At 39.0% G+C, this 24,066-nt stretch overlaps 2 protein-coding genes across 9 annotated transcripts in view; one reads left to right on the top strand and one right to left on the bottom strand.

Moving 5' to 3' along the window:
* LOC122623588 (small conductance calcium-activated potassium channel protein) overlaps positions 1–11,198 on the top strand; it is a 57,190-nt gene extending 45,992 nt beyond the window's left edge. For 5 of the 8 annotated variants that reach the window (XM_043802821.1, XM_043802819.1, XM_043802820.1 and 2 more), the window contains 7 exons: positions 5,473–5,608; positions 7,544–7,654; positions 7,895–8,022; positions 9,440–9,509; positions 9,789–9,890; positions 9,984–10,156; positions 10,945–11,129. In XM_043802821.1, coding sequence (XP_043658756.1) covers positions 5,473–5,608; positions 7,544–7,654; positions 7,895–8,022; positions 9,440–9,509; positions 9,789–9,890; positions 9,984–10,156; positions 10,945–11,110 — 886 coding nt within the window. In that variant the 3' untranslated portion in view covers positions 11,111–11,129. Of the gene's footprint in view, positions 1–5,472; positions 5,609–7,543; positions 7,699–7,894; positions 8,023–9,439; positions 9,510–9,788; positions 9,891–9,983; positions 10,157–10,944 lie in introns of those variants that run through there. The other 3 variants (XM_043802823.1, XR_006326412.1, XM_043802825.1) reach the window with 3 other exon arrangements.
* A 5,607-nt stretch (positions 11,199–16,805) lies between these two features.
* LOC122623297 (sodium-dependent nutrient amino acid transporter 1) lies at positions 16,806–22,402 on the bottom strand. The gene is made up of 8 exons (XM_043802370.1): positions 22,058–22,402; positions 19,314–19,494; positions 18,868–19,246; positions 17,841–18,582; positions 17,665–17,764; positions 17,427–17,603; positions 17,275–17,369; positions 16,806–17,204 (listed from the first exon to the last, which is right to left on the bottom strand). Exons 1-8 carry the CDS (start codon positions 22,130–22,132, stop codon positions 17,028–17,030), a joined length of 1,926 nt encoding a protein of 641 aa, XP_043658305.1. The 5' UTR covers positions 22,133–22,402; the 3' UTR covers positions 16,806–17,027.
* Between the last annotated feature and the right edge of the window lie 1,664 nt (positions 22,403–24,066).

Here is a 24,066-nt window from a genome sequence, read left to right as displayed (position 1 = left end):
TTAAAGAGCCAACCGATAGGTCCATTCACAGCTGTGTTTTTGAGTCAGTGACGAAAGCATATACACCTCTCCATAAGTTGTTGTTGTTGCTGCTGTTGTTGTTGTCGTCCTTATTGTTGCGTTGTTCCAATAGCTAATATAATATCCTCACATGTCGTCTGTGGAGTTGGATCCATAAGTTATCCATAATTATATAAATAAACAAACACAGGCATGTTCGAAATCGGTCAATCACAGCCAAAAGACAGAGAAGGTACAAAAGAGAAGAGACAGAAGCACTCGTACCTTCCTCCTCCTTCTTCTTCATCTCCTTCTTCTTCTTCTACAATGTCACTTCACTACCATATGTATGCCATATAAATATTCCCCACTTTCATTTCATTCTCGCCTCAGATGAGTGACACGTATTGATTTGCGTGTCACATCCTCCGCTCGATTTGTTTCTGATTTTGCTTTTCCACGATTTCATTACTTGGCATTATTTTTGGCACATGGCGATAGACTGGACTGGCCAACGAACAACTGAGAAAGTTCAGTGAGAAATAAATGAAAAATAAATACAACGAGTACCTGCTGCATATGTATGTCCATCAATTTCAAAACGAGAAATCGAACACCAACACACAGAACAAACGTATATGTACTATATTATCGTAACGATGTTGAATTGTGTTTTCGAATACCATAATTAATTCGTATCTCAATGTTTTTTCTGTAGAAATTGGTAGAATTCGTTCTGAATTTCCTAACATTTTAATTTCCGATCTGTCTGTTTGTTTGTTTTTTTCTTATTAGCCGGGTCCTGTCGAGGTCCCAGCTTTAATTTCTGTTTTATTCATTTATCTATCTGTGTCTGTATGTGTGTCTGTATGTGTATGTGCGTAATGTTTGAGATCCCTGGAAAATGTATCTTTACCAATCATGCATGCTCTGCTCAGCTCGGATCAAAGCTATGTGAGTTAGATATAGGGCAGGGAATTTAGGTTGAACATTTTTGGGAAATAACAGGTGAACTCTCGAGAATTTCCCCACTGCATTAAAAGGGTGTTTACAAACACTGAACTGAACACACAAACACCAGTCATACACTGAGCAAACCAAATCATTTTCCTTTTAACCGCTCACTTCCTAAGTGCCTCATACATTTTTGCATTTTTGCTCAAGGAGTCAAAATAATTTTTGCTCAGAATGGATGGTCACACCGCACTCTTGTATTTGCAGTGTGACCTTGAGCGCATCTAAAGCAAGTTCAACCCAAAGTTTTCACGTTTTCAAATGCGTACGCCGAATAGCCAATTATATAGTTAGAATATCAAAGTACGAATTTCATTTGCCGGTGTACGAGCGAGCTCTTGGCATTCATTATGACTTTTCCTTGGCAAATTGCTTATACCATCCATTCACAAGCAGCCACCCCACAACCACCCACGCCACCACCCCGTCGAAAACGGCACCCAACGGAGCTGTGCCGGCAGGCATGCTTCAGCATTTAGTGGCCACATCTCTAGGGCTTCAGGTGGTAAGCCTCTTCAGGTGGAACAGCGGGTTATCACGGGGAAGCTCTCTGTTGGGCCATTTTAGTCGATTTGCATGTAGTCACAAGTGTGCGCCGTATTGTGTGAGTGCGAAAGTATGTGCATCTGTGCCGTTCAGATCAAGAGTTATCAGTTGAAAGACCCAGCACAGAACCCAAATCCCAGCCCCAAGCCCAAAGCCCCATTCCAATCAGACTTTCATGCCCCTACAGGAGGAGGTGGAGAAGATGAAAAAATAATGGAGGAGAAGGAGGAGGAGGAGGAGGAGGAATAAGAAGGAGGAGCAGAAAGAGGATAAAGGAGTATTATGAGAGGAAAGCAGTTTTTGAACCGATGCCGAAGCAAGTGTTGTAATCGAATTGCCAAAACTACTATCCAAACTATAATTATTCAATATTATTCATGTCCATTGTATATTCCAAAATTATACCCCGCAGCTCCCTTTACAAAAAAGAAATCTATCTACCTATCTATTTATCTGTATCTATCAATCTATCTTACTATCTCGCTCTTATCTTCTATTGAGGACTTTAAATTCGTTGCCCAAAAAAGATGAAAACAATCCAAAAAGATAAAGCCAATTATTTTTCTCCTGAGTTTCATTTTCTTACTTTCTTCTTTTTTTTGTTTCCTTATCGAGTTTGTTTTTTATTTTTGCGTTTTGTTATTAAATTAATTAATTTCTTTGGTACTTATGCGTATATTCGTTAAATACATGGAAACTTTCTAAAAATATGAAAAGAATTTACCAAATTGTATTCTTAATTTTTCTGAAAAACAAAACCAAAACAAAAATAATAGAAAAAATTTTTTACAAAAAATGTTCACATAATTTCACATCTGTTTATTTGTTTACTCCACTTCTCACCCTACTTCTGTATCCACAAATTGCAAAAAAAAAAACCAACAAATGTATGAAATCGAATATATATATATGAAAAAATACCAAACAAACCGATTAACAACCGCAACTTGAATACGCATACGAAATACGCACTACGCATCTGAAATACCGAATTCTCTATATATATTTTTGTATACTGAAAACCGCAAAATCGTTAAACCGCTAACGAAATTATATTAAAACGGCAAATCAAATATCAATAAAACCAAAAACAAAACCAAAACCAAAAAAAACGTATCATAAATGATAAAACGAACCGACTGAAAATCGTACCCCATTTCCACAATGCCGATTTACAATTACAAACCAAAAACGATACGATCCAATATCCGAATCGATTCGATCCGATCCGATCCGCAAAAAAAAAGGTTCCACGATGAGGAGCACGCGAATTTGCTAAACTCCATGTGGCTAACGGCCATCACATTTCTGTGTGTCGGCTACGGCGACATTGTGCCAAACACGTACTGTGGACGCGGTATCACCCTCACCTGCGGCATGGTGGTAAGTATTTCCTCAAAAACCTAAAAAAAAAAAACCAAAAACCAAAAAAAAAACCTTTCAAGAAATACCAAAACCACAGACTCCCAAAAACTCCATTTATGATACCGATAATACCAAAAACAAATTAAATGAATATAAATTGCAAAAATAGAACAGTACAGAACAGAACAGTTGCAAAAATGTATATATATAAATATATATATATCTACATACAAACAATAACGAAATTCTATAACCAGATAAACAATAAACTAAAACAACTACAACAACAAGTACATACATCATCATCAACAAAAAACAGCAACAACAACAGCAAACAGCAAACTTTCATGCATAAAAATATGAGAAATCAAAACCCATCGCAAGCCAAAGAGGAGGAGTAGTAGAATATGAAGAGAGAAGAAGGTGGAGGTGAAGGAGGAGAATGATAATAAAGGGGGGGTGGCCCAGAAAAGTAGCCGCCACTGAGGCGCCCCCGAAAAAAAAGAATCAAAATAATACAGAACAGAACAGAAAAGAAAAGAAAAGAACAGAACAGAAAACGCCTGCTTCGCACATATATAGTATTTTATAGTAATTGTACCTGCCAAATCAAGTCAAACACACACACGCACGCACACACTGCCCTCTACACAGAAAACAAAATATGCCAGATCTAAATTTCAAATTCTGAAATTGTATAACCCTTGTTGTACAAGTGCTGGTACTACAACTATTTCACAGTGATATACAAGTGAATATCACCGATATCGTACAAAAAAAGCTTTCCTCATCTTTTATTATGTGTGCGTGTGTGTGTGTACCACTTTTTTCCCTGTGTACGTGTGCGGGCGTATTCCCTGACCTATCTTCTCGATGCTCCCGATATGCAAACCCCTCCTCAGTTATAAATTCAAATTCAAATATCCAAAATCCGTTATGGTGGAGCCTGCCGCCACCCACACAAAGAAAAGTATAAACACATATCCATTTTTCGTAGCATACATTCCAGCGCACATATTTTAGCTGCCGTTTTGTCTGCCCAAAACGTCGCCAAAACAACAAAACAACCAAACCCCAAAAGCCAAAATAAACTGCAAAAAAGCGAAAAGCAAATGTCGAACTATAGTTCTATATCTATATCCATCTCGCTCCATCTGGTTTTTGTTTTCAGTCAGGCTGCGATTACTACCCACACACACAATCACACGAGTTCTCCGCCCACCCACTACCACTACCACACATACACACACTGGCAATCTGTTGTAAATCATCACCAAAAAAAATACATGTATATGTGACCACCCATCCACTTTGTGTGCGCGTATGTGTGTGTGTGCTGTATTATAACCATAAGTATACATTATATATATTTAAATATATGTACATAATCACCATGTGTGCGTGTGTGTATGTTTTTGCCGCATTAAAGAGTGTAGATAACAATGTAACTTTTCCCCTTTGTCCTTTTTTCTGCCAGTGAAAACTAAAACAAAAAATCCTGACACACAGACACATACACATGTGTACTTTAAAGAGGAAGCGGAGGAAAAAACGAGAAAAGTTTTTGCTTCCTGGCAAAAAACAGAAAACAAAAAAACAAAATCAAAACAAATCTTTTCTGACAGCTCCGGCAAATTCTATTAATGTCTGTGGGTGTGTGGGTGTGTGGGTGTGCGAGAATGGCTCTCTCTGTGTTTGTGTGTGTGCGTGTGTGAGCCTTGGAAATTAAATGGAATTATTTAACGCACCCTAGAAGCCTTCTTCATTAAGCGAATTGAATCACTAGATTTCATCAAAAATATATACATATACTATATATTTTCAACTCTCACCTTTGTACAGCAAGCTTTAATCGGGCCAAAAACCCCCATGGTTGTACATATATACATATATATTAACGGTTACGTACATAACTGTCAACATCTCGATATATTCAAAAGCCAAAAATCACCCCCTCCCAAAAAAAACAAAAAAACCCAAAAAAAACCGAAAAACAAAACAAAAAAATATTAAACGAAACCAATTCCCATGAAACTCTTTTTGGACCACTGTATTGTGTGCGCTCACCAGTTTACTCGTCCATTTGTTGTTAATCTCGTTTTCCTATATGCAGAATGCCCATTCTAACTTTTATTTTTCGTTTTCGTTTCCACAATTGTTTTTCCTTTCGTTTCCGTTTGCGTTTGCGTTACTGTTTTCTGTTAAATGCGTTATGCGTTCGATTTTTTCGTTCTACTAACCAGTTTTACCTGTGCCAGTTTAGTTTTTAATGGATTTTTATAGTTTATTTTTGAACATTAAGCCAACAATACGATATTTTTCTCTATCTCTCTTTCCCTTTCATTTAAAATATAAACGCGTGTATTCAATTTGACCCCTGAAACTGAAAATGAAACTGAAACTGAAACTTCAACTGATTAAATCCATAAACAAACCATAACTCAAATTCAAATATATATATCCATATATATATATATATATTTCGAACAAAACAAATGTATATGAAAAAAACGAAAAAAAACAAACGCGTGCTGGTTTATGGAACAGATTTCATGATGAAGAACATGCGAATCTTTTGAATGCAATGTGGCTGATAGCGATAACATTTTTGAGTGTTGGTTTCGGTGATATTGTTCCGAATACGTACTGTGGACGTGGTATCGCTGTCAGTACAGGAATAATGGTGAGTTTTTAACAACAAAATATTACCAACAATTGCACACAACATAACAATCAAGAAATATGTATAAAACAAATAAAATTATTCTTTAAATACCAGATATTTCAAATAGAACAGAAATCACGTGTAAATAATTACATAAACTGCATACGAATGTTTACCCGCCCACAACCACAACCGCCCCTCGCCGCCACTTTTAATATGAACACAATGAAAAATCTTAACTCACCTGAATCGTCAAATTTCTAGTTAACTGTACATACATATGTCAAAAGCAAAACAAAAAAAAAGAAAACTTAGATGAATCACCAAAATACAAGCTTAAGAACTTTTAATTTGAGGCGACAACCTAACCGCATGTTTTCAGCCTGAGATCAACCGAGATCAGATTGAGATTGAATAGGTATTTTCAAGTCCAGCCCCAAAGTCTGAAGTCTGAAGTCTGGAAACGATCGAGGAGAAACCGACCGACCGATCGAACTGATCAAAATATGTACTATAAATCGAAAAATGAGGCATAGTGAACAGTATAGGAAATAGAAAATAGGAAATAGTGCTTATAAACGAATTGAATAAGTATTTTCCCTTCTACTATCTTTCTTCACCTTTTATCCAGTTCTGCTTTTGTGTGGCTTACTTTCTTCTCACGCTCTCTACCATTTACATATTTGACTATATATTTCGATTTCAATTTCGATTTTCCCCACTACCAGTCGTGTCTGACTATCTGCTTCTTTCTTAGACTTTTTGAGATATTTATCATGTCGTAGTGGCCAAAATAACCAAAATAACCAAAGTATAAAAAAATTGCAAAAAAAAAAAAAAGAAAAACCAAACAAAAAAAAAGTAATAAAGCTATGATAGATATTTCCGTTCCTAACTTGACTATGAATCGTGATTTATGGTTTCAACTTTGTTCCCTAGCTAATTGTTTCGTACTTATGTGTGTATGTAACTCTCTGCCAGACACCTCTAACTGTTGTATTACATATAGACATGTGCCGAACCCGAATCGATTAACCCTTTTGATATTACTCTAATCTAAATCCGAATCTAAAACCCCACATCCAACTCCGTATCTCTAAAAACTCTAACCCAAAAACGTTGCTGCATTCCAATCAATTCCATCTATTTCGTAATTTCAATTAGACAATAGCCATTCCAGTCATCCAAACTCATTCAAATCCACTCACCCATTAATCGTTCAACCATCGAGAAGCAAACAAAATAACAAAGTGAAAAAATTGAAGACACAAACAAAAAAAGGAAAGAAAAGAAAAGAACCAAATGAAACATAACGTATATACATGTTGTAACATCCATAAAAGTACTATATCTATTGTGAGAGCAACAACAAAAGTTCTGGACTATATAACTTGATAAACAAAAGCAACTTTCATTTTGAATGCATAAACCAAAAGTGAAAATAACCAACTGGCATTACAGATGGCCGGGCACCCAACCCCCAAAAAAACCACTAAAACTAACCACTATCCACAACAAAAAAAAATTGCTGGCATTCGAGAAAATGAGAAAATGAGTGCAATTGTGTCCACAATTAGGAAAATTAGGAAAATTGCCTTTGACCATTTGCCAATTTCAGCAAATTGGTCGTTAGATTTCACACGTAATTATATAAATTTATTGTCCGCTGTCACAGGCAGTATTTCGTATAATAATAATAATCATACTTTTGGGACGTTAATCATAGTAATCATAAATATAATGTCGACTTGGTAACTGGCCAATTTGTATAGATTTGCCTAATTTACTTACGGAGTTGGGTGTCCGGGAGTCCCAGATCCCAGATCCCAGATCCCTGGATTCCTGATCTTAAGTCAGATCTCCGATCTGGGATCAGTTCGAAACTCACCTCAGTTGCGCGCGATATTCGAAATTCAATGCCAAATCTCACCACTCTCCACGTCGTCGTTGCAGGGCGCCGGCTGTACGGCTCTACTGGTGGCCGTTGTCTCCCGGAAACTGGAGCTGACCCGTGCCGAGAAGCATGTGCACAACTTCATGATGGACACGCAGTTGACCAAACGGGTATTGATCGTGTTCCAAGTACCAAGTACCAAGTACCAAGTCTCAAGATTCTGATTCGATACGAATTGATTCCGATGCGACCGACTGACCGAACCGGCGATATACGATACTCGTACCCACATATACTACTATAACGAATAACGAATATCACATCAAAAATCATATATACCATGTATACCATTTATATACATATGCATTCTAATTACTTTGTATACGTTTCTTCTTTGGACCAAAATTTAGCTGAAAAATGCTGCGGCGAATGTTCTGCGTGAAACTTGGCTCATTTACAAACATACAAGACTAGTAAAACGGGTTAATCCCGGCCGTGTAAGAACCCACCAAAGAAAGTTCCTTCTAGCTATATATGCGTGAGTATTTTTAGAGATCTATCAACAAACAATCAACCAACCAACCAACCAAACAACCAACCAACCAACTAACCAACTAAGAACAAATACCAATCGAAAGATAATAACTAAAAGAAGAGTGCCTAAGAACAACTAAAGCAAACTTAAAGCCTAAATGATATCAGATCGTAAAGAAATTTTCGGGTCTTTGGATTGGGGAAATATCATTGGTCGTCTCTGTTTGTTTATGTTCTGTCTCTTTTCTGTCTCAACCAACATTTTCGTGAAACTAACTCTCATTTGTCCACATAAATCGCTGTACGTACTCTGTTTGTCAGATTAGCTAACAAAATAACAAAGAAACTCACTGTCAGTTCGTAAAACTAACCCTGTACTGTTGCCCCCATCATTATTAGACTCATCTATGTGCCCATCAATAATCGTAGAAAAGCTTTGGGAAAGCCATCCATCAGAATCTGTACATACATCCGTACGAAAAGAATGTAAAACTAAAACCTATACGAGAAACCAAAACCAAAAACGAACTAATCAAAATACTAAAAACGATAATACCAAGTACTAAACTGAAATGTTGAAACCACAAATGATTGAACTCGTTTTACTAGCCTGTAAATAGGTTGTAAAGCCCTGTTTTTACGTTATGCAATAACCGAGACTAGCCACATAACCTAGCATGCTGCGTTAAATATTCTAGAATCTCGTATCTAAAACTATCGCAATATCATCTGTGCTTTTGCCTAGTGCCCAGTGTCATATACCATATGCCATATATACCATACTATCGTATACCATACATTACTACTAACTGCCTTCACAGCATTCCATTGCATTGCGTGACACCCGATTCTTGTTATCTGTCCAAAATTCAAAACATAACCCATTCCACCGAATCGTGTGAATCGTCTTAGTTTCATCCAAACTAACCACTATTTTCAACCGGGAAATTAATGGCTTAGGGATCAGCCGAATGATATGATGATACTTTCACGATACGATTTTCTGCAATTTTAACGCCCGAATATGGACTTTTTTTCCTACTCCAAAATAATCCTTCTATCAACTACGGCACAACGAATTCTACACACCAAAAAAATAATAATAATCAAATAAATAATATTTTCAGAGAACTCTATCTAATAGCTGTGTGATTCGAAACTGAAAAATATCAAACACAAATATTATATTCCAATTATAAAGTTTCGAAGCACTCTGTTATCTATTTGTCCGATGTGTAAATAAATTTGATAAATGAAAAGTGAGTTTTCGGCTGGACGAAACGAAAAATCCTTCCCACACTAAAAATGAAAATTTATTTGTGAGAAAAGGATTAATTAGTGTTATGTGTTGGCAGTGATCTATCACATTGTATTTAAATAATTTTCTCTGTAATATTGATGACTCTTCCAATGCGATTTAGGTTGCGAAAAGTTAAAATGGATCAGCGCAAACTAATGGATAATGCAAACACAATAACTGACATGGCCAAGGTAGCTATAGAGCAGAACAGAAAGCATACAATCGAACTTTGATAATCGCACACGAATCGATAGCTGCTTACTCGCAGCCATCGATGTTTCCGATGCACAATTTTCCATATTTGTTAGTCGATAATTTTGTGGAACCTATTTTAATTCCTCTGCAAACTGAATAAGAGATGTAATCAATTCAAAGTTCGAATGTGCAGCTTTGTGTACACTAATACACTTCACATGTGAATGAGCCGATGGGCAAATGAATGTTTGTGATTGTGTGAATACCATTCGCAGACACAAAACACGGTCTACGAGATAATATCGGACATGTCTAGCCGTCAGGATGCCATCGAAGAGCGTCTAACCAACCTAGAGGACAAAATGCAGAGCATACAAGTATGACAAACAATCGGGAGTGTTGTGTTTGCCCAGTGACTTACTTACGCCTACCCCAACCCCACCCCCGCCCCTTGTGAATTATTTTTGCAGGAGCACATGGAAAGCCTTCCAGACCTATTGTCTCGATGTCTGACCCAGCACCAGGAGCGGATCGAGCAGCGGCGGAACTTTTTACATCCTGACACAGCTGCAGTTGCACCCATTCAAGCGCCAACGCCCCAATCGATGTTCAATGCAGCGCCCATGCTGTTCCCCCATTCTAGGTGAGTTGCCCCCTCTCTCTCTCTCTCTCTCTGTCTCTTTCTCTGTCTCTGTCTGTCTCTTTCTCTGTCTGTATCTATCTCTGTCTATGTCTATGTCTATGTCTATGAGCCATGTCCATTATCCTCATCCACACGCCCACATATGTATGCCTATGTCATTAAAGCGAGACTTGTGCCTGTCATTTCAATTTGTTTTTGTTCGTTGTCTGCGAGCCAATTTGTCTCCTGGACAGTGAGAATTGGGGTACCCCACACATTCCAGATCCAACCAAATCCAACCTTCCAACCATCCAACCTGTCATCTTGCATACCCATTTGTAAATATATATTCCGTAGTTGTCCATTGCACACACTTGACTCCTCCAAATTACATCCCAAGTCACGGTGGCTACCCAAAAGCGAATTAAGAAACGTCTTCTATGCAAGATTCAAGTGATTAAAGACTGTGATTGAGGAAATTATAGCCTTTCTTTTTGTTTTCTAATCAATCATCAAGAGGAACGGTCAAGCAAAAGCAATTACTTGACCGTTTCTTGTTTCTCCTTTCTTTCAATTATGATTTGTTTTGAAAGTTGAGATCTTTTGGACGAACACTAACGGCAGGCTTTTCAATTTACAAATTTTTCTTTATTAACTCTTCATGGCTTTCCAACGCTCTGACATTTCACGATTTGCATCGAATCAAACCATCGCCATTAAACCAAAACAAAGAAATAAAAACAAAAACATTTGATTTATTTTGAAAAGTGTACTTGATAACGACAATTAACATACTGCTTTTTGCATAGAAGTGTTCCCTCATCCAATAACGCCGCTGCTACTTACCATTGGCCAACAAGCCCTATTTTGCCACCTATATCTAGTAGAACACCACATTTAGTGCCTGATACTCACATGCCATCAAATGGATCTGCAGTTAATAGCTACGCATCTTCCAACAAATACGGCAGCTGAATATCAGAAAGAGAGCGCTCCAACTCCGTGATTAACATCGAGATGCTAACAATAAGGCCGGATCGATCCTGGCCAACCTCATCCGCACCCCAGAAATTCACATCCACATCAACATCAATGTCTACGTCAAAGTCTAAACCCGAATTCGAAGTGGCCGAGACAGCGCTGAGGCAACGCGTGCTATCGCCGATATCGTCGTTATCGGAGTTTCAATCGCCATCGCAATCGCTATCGAGACCATCGTCACAAGCGCAAGAGCACATGTTGCAGCAGCTCATTGGGCGGGAAATGGAGCTGATACCGATGATACCGATTATACCGATCATACCGATACCAGTGATACCCGAAGACGTCGAATCGTTGGCAAACACCAATACGAACAGCAATAGTTCGCCCGATCAGCAGAATGTGCCCATGACCATAAGTACAGTACCGCCATCGAGTTCAGCGCCCGCATTCACAGTGACCGGTAGCGGAAGCGGAAGTGGAAATGAAGGTTCGGTGGCCGGAACTAGTGGTGGCATTGTCAAATCGATAACGATGGACGAACCGATTACGACGGGGAGCGTCAAGCCGATTGCCTCGAATAAGTTTACTAGGAAAAGAGAACGTGTATGCAATAATAGTAGTTAATAGTGGTAGTCATAGTTATAGTAATACTAGAGGTAAAAGTAATATTAGTAATTCTACAAGTCGAATTTCGAACTCGGCCTTTTGTAAATAAGCCTCTTCGAGATGAGAAAAAAGTCAAATGTTAGCATATACATATTAATATACAGAATACACACACTATGTATCTATATCTGTATATGGATATATAGGGCTACCCACAACAAAAAACATCCAAAAGAAAGAAAAAAACAATAAGAGAAAACCAAACAGAATATATGTATGTATACATATACATATATACATATGTATGTATGTAATTGTGTAACTTTTTTTTCTAAGTTTTAGGCTAAACGTATTTGTAATATTTCACCTTGGGCCAAGGCAGCCTGTACATGCATACTAAAATACTTAACATAATATAGCATGTAGGAAGTGTATGTGTGTGTGTGTATGTGCATGGGAGTGTGCGAATGCGAGTGTACAGGACCAGATTGCTTAGGAAGTTAGGTCATAGGACATAGATCGTAGGGCACCAGTATGTAGAATCCACGTATGTAAACGCTCAGAAACAGAAACAGAAATAGCAATAGCAAACCTAAACAGATCTGGCACCAAAAGTCCATACCAGTAAATCCGTATAACCCTTAAAGAACTGCAGCCCCCTGAAAGATGCCCCCCCCCACCCCCAGCACTTCCGCTTCCGGTGCAGCGAACCAACTGCAAAACATCCACGAACATGGCAAATTCCAGTGTCCGTCTGTCTAAAATTTGTGTGCGAATATATATGTACATACATTTACATTGTATCCGAAGGATGTGTGTCTGTCTGGCCTGGCTGTGTGTGCGAGGCAAGTGAAAGCATAAGCATACGAGGAACCCATTAAAGACCCAACAATTATACACAAAACGAGCATAACAAGGAAAATGGAAAACCAACAAAAAAAATCAAACAACAAAATTCAAAACCAAGAACAATGAAAAACTATCTAACTGTAAAGTGCATGTTGCGAGATTTAGAAAACAGCGAAACCAGAAAACCAAAAACTAAGAGATAGCAAAAAAAAAAAGAGAACCCCAATAACCGAGGATAAACGAAAAATAAACACACAAGATGGGAGTTCTTACTTAACATCTATGTACTATGTAGATCTGGCTTTAACTAAACTAACGAAACAAGTTTAAAGGAAACAAGTTTGTTGTTGTCTTCTTTTTCTACACATATATTAAAAATATATATAGTATATATACATACATATATATTTTCGTTGTTGCTGTTTTTCGCCCATTCTTTTCTACCAAGAATTATGAACTCAATTAAGAACCTGAATAGCTTTTGAACGGAAGTTTGAGACGACGAGAAGATACAGTAGCGTAGACTAAACTCAGTTACAAATGAGAAGAAAGAAGAAGTCGAAAAACGAACTACTATTTAGTATAGTCTACATACTAAAGTGAACAATTTTAATTGGAATTTTTGTAACATATTGAAGTAAATCTCGTTAATAACATATACAAGCTAGCTGGCAAATGTGTAACAACGGAACAAACTACAAGCTCCAGATAGAAAATAATAGTACCGAACCGAAGCGAACGAATAGAAGCGAGTTGATAGAGCAGAGTAGTGTAGACATAATAGCAGAAGTGGCCGAGCTACGTAAAGATTTTCTAAAGATTCTAAAAGGAACATTATATATACTATATATATATATATATATATATATATACTTACTTACTATAAAGTATTAACTGAGAGCATCGAAGTTATTTAAAGTAAAAAATCAAAGCAAGAAACTAAAACAATTAGGTAATGTGCAACCTTCTAACGCTTTGTTAGGTTCCCAAGTTCCCAAGTTCCCATTGAATTGAAGACAAATGCGATATACAGACAACTGAATTGCCCGATAGCCAGATAGTGCCCCCACCTTCCAGCTTCCCAAAAAATTCCACCCATTCTCGCACCAACCCCCCAATTCCCCAGTCAGTGAGACAGACTCTGCATAATATACAGAACCAGGGCCAGAAAGGATCAAAATATCTGTAAACTGTAGTTTATATAGCCATAGGATGCAGTCCACTTAAAGCCAACTAAGAGTATCGAAGATTTACCACATTACCAAGCCCCTCGCCTAGGTTTTGATTTATGAAAACGAAACTACTCCCCTCAACCAAAAAGTTTCCCAATTGTCTGATAGGTCTAAACTTATATGTATACATATGTACAACTAAAGGCCCAGACAAGCAAAAAAAAAAAGGTCAAAGGAGAACAAGGAACAAGAAACAAACCAACTAAATGAACCCTTAAACAAATGTGTGTATACCTATTTATAATATTGAATATTTAAATTGAAATGAACGTTCAAGACTGCTGTCAAAATAGCTTTATCACAATAAATAACAAAGATCTACACAAGACGATAACAACACACCAAACACAACAGAACAGAACAGATCAGAACAAAACAGAACCGAACAGAACAAAACAGATCAGAGCAATACTAAGGATATCAATAAACATCGATTATCGAACCGGAAACACACAGCAACACACAGATTCAGATACGCGATATGGAATGCGGCCAGCTTTAACGTTATGAATTCATGCATATTTGGGTTTCAACTCTACAACAACTTAAAACGAATACGCATGATAACACTGAAATTGATCGATATACAACTAACGATATACGGAGTCGAATCAAATCAAATCGAATCGAATTGAATCGAATTGAGTAATTGGTGCAAGATCAAATTCCCGTTTGAACTGGTTTCCTAAGCCCCACAAAATACCTTTAAACACGAGATAAAAACCAAAAAAAAAAATAAAAACTTTGATATGAGGGACCGAATTTCCAAAGACAGGTCTTTATTATACAAAATACCAAAGCAGAAGCAAACCAACTGACAACAAATTCCTAAGTAACAACATTTAACAGTAACAATTTATAATACGCAAGTTTTTCAACCGCCTTAGAGCTGGGTTCCCCAAAACAAAATACTATGTTACGCATTGAAGGATCGTATTGCACCATGTCCTTGGTTGACTTTCGTTGCATTACAAGTCCGAGTCCCACGTCCAGCTTTGTGTTACATTGTCCATTTGTGTTTTACCTCCAACGTAAACCAGAATCAGATAAATGTATACTTTATTTTCCTCAGTGATTCGTAGAGCTCAAGGGGTACTTCGAGAATCATGCTTCAACCGTAACTCTTCTAGCCAAACCAGGTCCAATAGAACATACATACATACATACTCGTATGTATGTATAGCCCAGTCAATGCCAATGCAAATGAAGAACTGGATTCGTGTTTTCGAAAACGTTTCGAGGCCGATTATGACGAAGCAGCCATTTTGGTGTATTTACACGATAGAATCTAGAAAGGGTCCTTCCCCTCAAAAAATATCCCCCACATCCCCAATCCCTCCTCTCGCGCGCCCAACTAGAGCGGGGTATGCAAAATATATATGGTTACATATACAATATCTAGATATACAACACACATATACTCGTATATACATACATGTACAGACGGTCTATGTGGTGCATACCCAAAAACCCAAAAGCCAGAAACCAAACAAAAAACCAAGAACCCAAATACCAAAAAACGAAAAACGAAATCCAAAAAACCCCACACTAATAAGATCATATTTGACTTTATATGTATTATAGTAATGTATTCAGTAGCTAAATCGAAAGCCGAAGCAAAGACCAATTTATTAACAACAAACTAATAAGGAAAACCCAACTGGAAAACAATTATTATGTTAAACTAAACAATAAAAACATAAGAGGAAGGCGAAACAATTTTTTATGGAGAAAAAAAAAGAAAAGAAAACCAAAACAAAACAAAAGAAAAGAAAGTAAACTAGAATGCATTGCATGAATTAAACGAAGTGGAGAAAAACTAATAGAAAGCAAAACTTGAATAAAGCTAAACAAATGTTCAACTAAAACCAAACTTTAACTAAACCTACACTAATGCTAAATCTAAAACAAAAGTATAACATTAAATTAAAACAACTAAAAGAAAGAAGATTTCATTTCTAAAAGAAATAATGTAAGAAACTAAAACCAAAAAAAAAAACAGCAAAAAATTCAGTGGCTAATGAAATAGTTTATTTTGAATTTACTGTATTGTATATTTAAATTTAAAACGGGAAACAAGCCCAAACAAAGTATATTGTTATATCTTATCGAGGAACCGTGTTTTGCAAAAGCTTTAATATAATATTTAGGGTGCCTACATTTGCTAAATTAGTATTTTACGATTCTAAAACCAAGGAACAAACCAAATGAGAAATTAAATACAAATACTACAACTAAAACCAACACCTACACACACGAAATAGTAAAAAGCTTGATTAAAACGAACCCAAAAAGTTAGGAGCCTCGATTTCCAAAAACGAATACACTGAAAATATAGAAAATATGAAAAGCAAATATTGTATTTGTATTTGAGATATGAATTTTAAGAATGTTTATTAGACTTACGATTTGTTATTTTGTATACATATATATATTATATGTATTATGTATGTAGTATAAACTGATCTGATCTGAAGACGATTGTAATTGTTTTTTTTTTTTTGCTCATTAAGCATTTACCTCATAAGAATTCCCACTATTTATAGCAAATTTACCATATTACATAAATCAATTGCTGTACTGTTATAATGTACAATCCCCAAGAAGGCGGAAAAGTAACAAGAAGAACCATTTAAAGTTAGAGGTCAATGGAAGTCGAGGGGAAATAGGAAAGAAAACGAAAACTCATAAAACTGTAAATTATTAATTAATAAAGAAACCAAAGAGAATAATTGAAATTTTAACAATAATAAAGGGCTTTGTATGAAAGAAAAACAAACAAAAACTGAATAAAAATGAAATAAAAATAAAATGTAATTACCATGTGCCTACATTTAATTGGCGAATGGGGCGGCTACGTAATCAACGCATAAACATCATCGAATTACACTGAGAACAATTTCAAGGCAAGTCAAAAGTGAAATAAACCCAATAGCGACATTGAATGAAAACACGAGTGCACATTCTTTGATAACAATAATTTATTTGTTTTTTTCTGCTCAATATTATCACATTTATAAATGAAGTTTGTACGTGGAATAACAAAAATAAAAAAAAAGTGTATTTATTTACTGATAGATGCGATATATTCGGTCGAAGGATTGCTTCGCATTTGTGATGGCTTCATAGAGGCTGACAATGGCGTATATAAATAACAAGTGGTTATGGTTAATCGTAATCTCTGATATCCCCACGATATCCCCACCTCTGCTACCCTGCGTTTACTGGTTGCTGCCGCAGAAATTGCTCAATTTCCGCCAGAAGAAACCCAGTTTGGACGTACTCTTCTGGGCGGCCCTTTGGGCGGCCTTCTGATTCTTGAAGATCACCCATTCGCGCCTGGTTTCCGGATTGGCAGGACCCCATCGATCGCTGGGCTTCAGCGAGGCCTTCAGGGACTGTTGGTAGAGAGTATATAGAGTACAGTTTATAGATCAATGAAACAGATGAAGGGGATGCAGGGATTACCTTCCAGTAAGTGCCTTGTGGATGGGTAGAGGCGTACCAAAGACCCCACAGTGGAAACTGGGCAGCTCCGATGGCGAACAGCAGCCAGCCAGCAACTGGAGTGAAAATCAGTATGAAAATCAAGTATACGAGTATTGGCAAGTGCTACTCACTGTTGGCGGCTTCGGGGAAGTACAGTTCGCTATATTTGATCGGTTCGATGGTGGCCATCGAGTAGATGAAAATAATGATCATCATGACGGGCGTGAAGAAGGACCAGCACATACGCCAGTACAGTGAAACGCGGCGATTGCACATGAACTCGATATCATCGCAGAAGTTTTGCAGACCTGCAGGTCATAGTTTAGTTCATGGGTCATGCGCTTAGTTCACTATAATGTCAACACTCACCATAAACCCACACGATGCCAGCCAGTTCGAAAATAGCCAGGATGAAAACCACATAGGTACCGCCATAAAAGTCCACCAAAGTGAGGATCCACTGACCGCCCTGAAAAGTGCCAAATAAGTTGTGATAGTTGAAAATCAATAAAAATTTCCTTTTGGGACTTCAGAAGCCAACGCACCGGCGTAACGTAGACCAATCCCATGAGGAATCCACACGCCGAGGTGGACAGCGCCACCTTCCAGTACTTCAGACCCTTGAACTGATCGCAAATGATGGTGACAATGGTGCTCTGCAGGGCCACAATGGATCCAATGCCCAGGACGAACAGCATGAAGAAGAACAGAACGGAGAACAGCTGCGGCACCGCCTGGAACTTTGATATGGCATCCGGATACGAGATGAACGCCAATCCCGTGCCACTGCGCACCACATCGCGGATGTTCTCGATCTGCAAATTGTGCGCCAGATTGCCCAATATCGCAAATATCGTAATACCACCCAGGAGGCTGGTCAACGTATCCAGCGTTGTCACGATCATGGCATCCCTGTAGATTCCATGGTCGAATCGATTGTAGGAGGCGAACATGATGATCGGTCCGGAACCCACGGCCAGTGAGAAGAAGCACTGCACCACGGCCTCCTTCCAAACGGTGGGATTCAAGAGTTCACCCCACTGTGGCTCCAGGAAGAAGAGGATGCCATCGCTGGCTCCCTCCAAGGTAACGGCCCGAATCAGCAGGACGAAGAGCACCACGTAGGGGAACAGGGCCAGGAAGTAGGCCGCCTTGCCGGAACTCTTCACGCCGCGCATGATCACCAGGAAGATGACCACCCAGGCGACAAATAGGGCCAGTGTCAGCTTCCAATCGGGATCACCCACGCCGTCCGAGATGTCCAGCTTCTCCTTGATCACAACATTGCTGCAAGTGATTTTGTAAGTTGAAGTTGACAAATTTATTGGCTAAATTCTAGTTAATTTGCATTTGGCACATAACCGCTTATAAACAAAAAACAAAACCAAATAAATAATGAATTTCTTACTGCTGTGACTCGAAAAAGGTGTTAATGAAAACAGCTAGCTTAGCCAGCTTAGTGAACACAAATCAATCTCAGAAAGGGCAAATAATTCAATTTGTTGTCAATTCCGTGTCATACAATAATAAGCTCTAGTGTGTGCTAAATGCTATGATAATTGTTGTACTTACAGGAAATAGAGTTCGGAGCTGCTTTGCAGTTTCTCTGTCTCATCGTTGGCCACAATGCCAATGCCGCTCAGATTCCTGGCCGATTCGTTGGCCAAGGACACGCCGGTTAGCAGATTGTCCACATACTCCTGCGGCCTCGAGTCCACGCAGTTGGTCCACTCATCGCGGCAATAGGACCAGGGCAACTCCGATTGGAAGGACACGAAGAGGTAGTAGAGGGTGAGGGCCAGCAGCGAGGAGTAGTACGAGATGATGCAGATGGTGCCGAAGGCCTGGCCATAGCCCACGCCCACGAATCCCGGCACCACCGACCAGATCTTCACCGTTCCCTGGCTCGTGAACTGGCCCATGATCATCTCCAGGTAGTACATGGGTTTGCCTAGAATAATGCCGCAATCGATTTTGAAATCAAATGATAACAGATCAGATCAGCATGCGATGCCTACCGATCAGGAAGAGCACTATGATGTAGGGTATGAGGAAGGCGCCACCACCATTCTCATAGGCGGTGAACGGGAACCTCCACACGTTGCCCAATCCCACGGACACCGAAATGCAGGACATGAGGAACTCCAAGCCATTGCCCCAATTGGTGCGCTCCGCCGTCTGCTTCTCGGTATCTGTTTTCTGCAAGAGAAGCGGGATTTCCAAATGTTGATGAGTGGTATCGCAAATTCGGGGAATACAAGACTTAATAGCAGACACATGACCAAATATTTGTGCATCCATCAAGTGCACGAGTCTGCGACTTCGTCTTGGGCAAACACGATCCGGTCATGCGTGCGGCATTTCCAGATCCACTTGCAGATAACCCATGCGAAGGCAGACATGTGAAACTAATGCGCCACCAGACTGCGCCATATACATATGTGCATATATGTGACCAATTTGGAACATTTATCATAGTGCGCCCAATTATGATTATGATTAGATTAGAATCACATTTGAAGTACGCACTCAAGAAAGGCGCCCGGCTTATCGATTCGCTGATTCGCTATTATGAGCAGCTAAGTACTATTTTATGTATTCATTTCCCGATCGAGGATTCAGTCCCTAAGTGATTTAGCTAAATCATTTGCCTAGCAAATTGCATCTCCATCAATGCATTTTAAAATGGATTTAAAATAGTCATAGGGGCTTTTTCCGGCAATTACCTCAGCTAAATTCTATTAATACAACGCCCACTCGATTGCGATAAAAGCAAAACTTGTCTGGTGCATCACTTTGAAAAGTTCCCCGGCAAAATTCATTCACCACAATTCACATTCAGCGAATGCATGTCTTATCTTAAAATCAAACTACAAAATTATTAAAATGAATTCGTGTGTCAATTATATAATTAATTCTAGTCAATGACTGAGTCACAATTCCAATATCTAAATAGGAACATTTTTGCACAAATTACTTTTGGTCGTGAAAACATCTGTCGTTGGTAATTGTAACGTGGGGATATAAAACAAAATCACTTATTTTTAACGATAAAAACCACCATAACGTGTTAAGAAGTTTTTTATTTTGGTTTTTTTGTTTTGCTTTTCATTTCAATTTAAAAGTTGCAGAACAGTTGGTGTATACAAATTAATTCGTGGCCTACACCACGACATTATTGAGTTTGAACATTACTATTATTATTTGTAATAATATGATTGCCATTTGGCGAAATCTATTTCCATCTATTTGCACGGCAGCCACAGTTGAGTAGCTGGGCCATTGTTTTTGTATTTTTTTGTGTTTTTTTTATCAGAGAGCTGGAAACGCGGGAACTGTTTTGCCGCTTACATATTTGTTCATTCGGGAAAAAAGCTGTTTAAATAAAACAATAACTCAGCTGGCAGACTGGGCGAGTGGGCGGGGCAGGGCGGTACAGGGCGGTAAGCCAGGGCAATTACGTTGGTAAATGGCAAAGAAACTGCATCATCATAGATATGTCTCCGCCACAGCGGTACAAGTATCTATGAAATGGCCGAAACCCAACTGTTTGCTTATCCAATTTTATCTGCAAAGGGAACTACCTTTCCATTTGAAAATATATACTGGTTAGATATTCACCAGCAGGCTGTTGAACCTAAGTGTAGTGTAATTTGTTTTGTATAGTGCATAATTGTGGGGTTTTTTCTGTCTGCGCGCTGGAAAAAAATTCCATCTTGGGAATCGCCATAATTGCATTAGCCATCAATAAAACCAATGCTGACCGCACTTTAATGGGGCTTTGATTTGGATTGTCTGGATTTTCAATGTCAGTTTGTGGGGGGCTTTCCGCCAGGGAAAACCCTGCAATTTCCACTTTAACGATCTATGCAGCATCTGCATTTCGCATGCAAACAAGTTGAGTTCCAAGGGGGATTACCTATACCCATTATGGATACATATAGTTAAGATATATTTATAGAAACAATTTTATATTGCTGTATCTTCGTATCTTTTTACAATGCCCTTTCTGGGAAATGCTGTAATATACTATATGTAATAGATGGCGGCGAAGTGAACTTGTCACTCCACAGAGCACTCGTCTATATTATATGGGTTCGTCATATGTTTATGGCTGCTGCAGTGAAAACTGGTTTCCAGCTCTTCGGCCATATAGCGAATATATAGTATAGCTTTCGCTGATCGCAAACAGTGCGCTAGTTGGCCAGATAAACTAACGATTTCGGTTCACCCCTAAGCTCAATATAGCTCTACAGCTCTACATTTATGATACATATAAGATATGCATGGGGTAACCGGCTGACAAAGTCTTTCACCCCACATTGGGGTGGACCGTAGAGCGTAGAGCGTAGAGCGTAGACCGTAAATCGCATATTCATTTGTCGGTCGATTAGGCTGCAATTAAAGTCTAACAGCCTTAATGATCACAATGATCATAAAGTCATTTGGCGCTTGTAAAGCCCACACTGAGCGAATTGCAAGGACGGCTAGCAAGAAGGGCCAATCAAAGCATAATTGCGGTTGAAAGTCCATTGAAGTTTTATGAACTTTTATAAACAGGTTCGCTAATACGGGTATTTCGTACAACTTTCTCGTACCAAGCGGCGTATACTTAATGCACTTAACTTTCTTAACGTATGAACGCTGTTTCTAATCTGAATCGCCGCTGGCCACTTGAGTTTCTCAAGTGCCACTCGAAAGCAATTCCATTAGGAATATTATTAGTTTCCTGATTTTTCTATTTTTTGGGTTCGACACTTACTTCCGTTGATGCAGCATTGGTGGTTCCATTTCCATTGGCGCTGCCATTCGTGGGCTGAACTCCTTTCAATTCCATTTCTGTATCCACTTGTTAGTTTTCCCGGTTAATGGCAACAGTTACTCGCGTTTTGCTTGTTTAATTGCAGTTATTTGTTTTTAAATAGTAATTAGCACATTGCATTGGCCAGCCCTTGGTTACGGTTACGGTTGGTAGCCTCAGCTGCAGTTTCAGGGTTTTAGTTTTCAGTAATAGTTTCGGATTTGGGCTTTTGGACTTCGACTTCGACTTCAGCTTTGGCTTCTGGCGGTGCTGGAGGCGCGCTTGTGGTGCCGTGAATGCCGCGGCTGGAACTGAGAATATTGCGAGTGCCGGCCGCTTTAAGAACCGCCAAAGTCAAGCAGCGTTTTGCCAGCGCTCAGGTAAGCAGGTAATAAGCGTGAAATTATTCACACACATATAGCCCCGTGCTTTATAGAGAAAATCTGCGCCAGTACCTGTACCTGACTCGATTAGCTGGAAAACTTCGGCTGCACTTCGTTGGGCGATCGTGGTTCTTGGCGGTTCTTGGCGTTTCGGATAAGGAAGTATCCACCGAGAAGCTGAAGACTTCCCATCCGCACGGTGTGTACCCAAAAATCTAGTCCACACTCGAAAAATAACATCAAATGAGCCAAAAGCGTCCATGTTTGTTGCTCAAAGTGGTCTCATAATGCGAGTAAATAAGTCATTAGGTAAATGTTTTCCCTTTCGGAATTATCTGCTAGCGTTCCATTCAAATTACCTATGAGATAAGCTGGGAATTCCATGTTACTTGAAAAGCTGGTGGTGATAAATTTATGAAGTGATCTTTTCTCTTTTTGCTCATTTCTCTGCGTGTAAGGAAACCCCGAGAGCGAGCTGTTTGCTGATTAACACACGAAGATCGTTGATAAGACAGCATATACGCCGATAGGTAGATATATACTAGCTTTGGGGATACCTGGATTTATCAACCCAAATATAGTAGACTGGGCCAGCGTAGGTGGGGTCCACTGTACGGCGCTATAGGGGACACCCTTGGACTTCGATAAAAACCGGCAGGCGGGTATAAACCGAAAATGGTCAGCAGTAGTAAATACCTCCAGATAGACGGACCCGCAGACCCAGACACAGTAAAAGCACTTTATGAACTTATCCGAGCCGGCCGTGACTGGACATTTTCCACAAAGATTAGGCCGGCGAAGAAATCACCCCGAAATGACCAATCGAATGAAAAGGAAACGAAAACGAAAACAGAACCGCAGACAAAACCAATTAGGAATCGATAATCGCCGGGGTAATTAGGGCAGCACATATAGATTCGGAAGAATTCCAGTCATTGGCCAATTCAAGTTTTTTACAATCCGACGACCGAAGACCAAATACCGCTCCTGACCAGTTTCACAATTTGGGCAAATCTCTGACGCAGAGTTTAGTTCGCCTGCAGCTCCAACTTTGATATCGCAATCGGTTTTTATCCAAGACAGAGTAGTGCGGCAATCAAGGGTTCCGTTCCTTTGATCGATTGCATTGAATCATGGGAATCATGGGAATTGGAAATCGACATTATTGGGGGGATCGCAAACCATATCGGGCTGCGGCTACAGGATGATGACTTCGACTTCCTTATCGCGCGCCATCGCGTCAATCCATCGCTTTTTGGATAAGAGCCCTTGACACGGGTAAGTACATAAATTATAAAATTAGATGGCACGTTTAGCTGGCAGGTCCATAAAAATGGCGATATCTCGCCCGATATGCCACTTCCTGGGATAATTCCCCCACTGCGATGGCTGCGAAGGCTGAAAGGAAATGATTAGAAATGATAGGCCCGGTTTATTCTTTTTCAATAATGTTTTATTTTAATGTACTTGCATTATATTTAGTTAATAACTAGATTTGTAAATTATTCTCACTTGAATGCGTCTATAAATTAAATCTTATTCGTAACTCTTCGTCTCTCAGCATTACTAGATAAGAAAAAAAATAGA

This window comes from Drosophila teissieri, chromosome X (assembly GCF_016746235.2).
Source record: "Drosophila teissieri strain GT53w chromosome X, Prin_Dtei_1.1, whole genome shotgun sequence".
NCBI lineage: Eukaryota > Metazoa > Arthropoda > Insecta > Diptera > Drosophilidae > Drosophila > Drosophila teissieri.
The sequence above is the reverse complement of the archived record's forward strand: the minus strand, read 5'-3'. Positions and strand labels throughout refer to the sequence as shown.

Excerpts from the sequence above, each read along its gene's own strand:
- LOC122623297 (XM_043802370.1), bottom strand. The coding sequence starts at position 22,132 with ATGGAATTGAAAGGAGTTCAGCCCACGAATGGCAGCGCCAATGGAAAT. Across the intron at positions 17,370-17,426 it reads CTTCCCCGAAGCCGCCAACA|TTGCTGGCTGGCTGCTGTTC; the intron begins GTGAGTAGCACT and ends TTTTCACTCCAG. Across the intron at positions 17,205-17,274 it reads CACAAGGCACTTACTGGAAG|TCCCTGAAGGCCTCGCTGAA; the intron begins GTAATCCCTGCA and ends CTCTACCAACAG.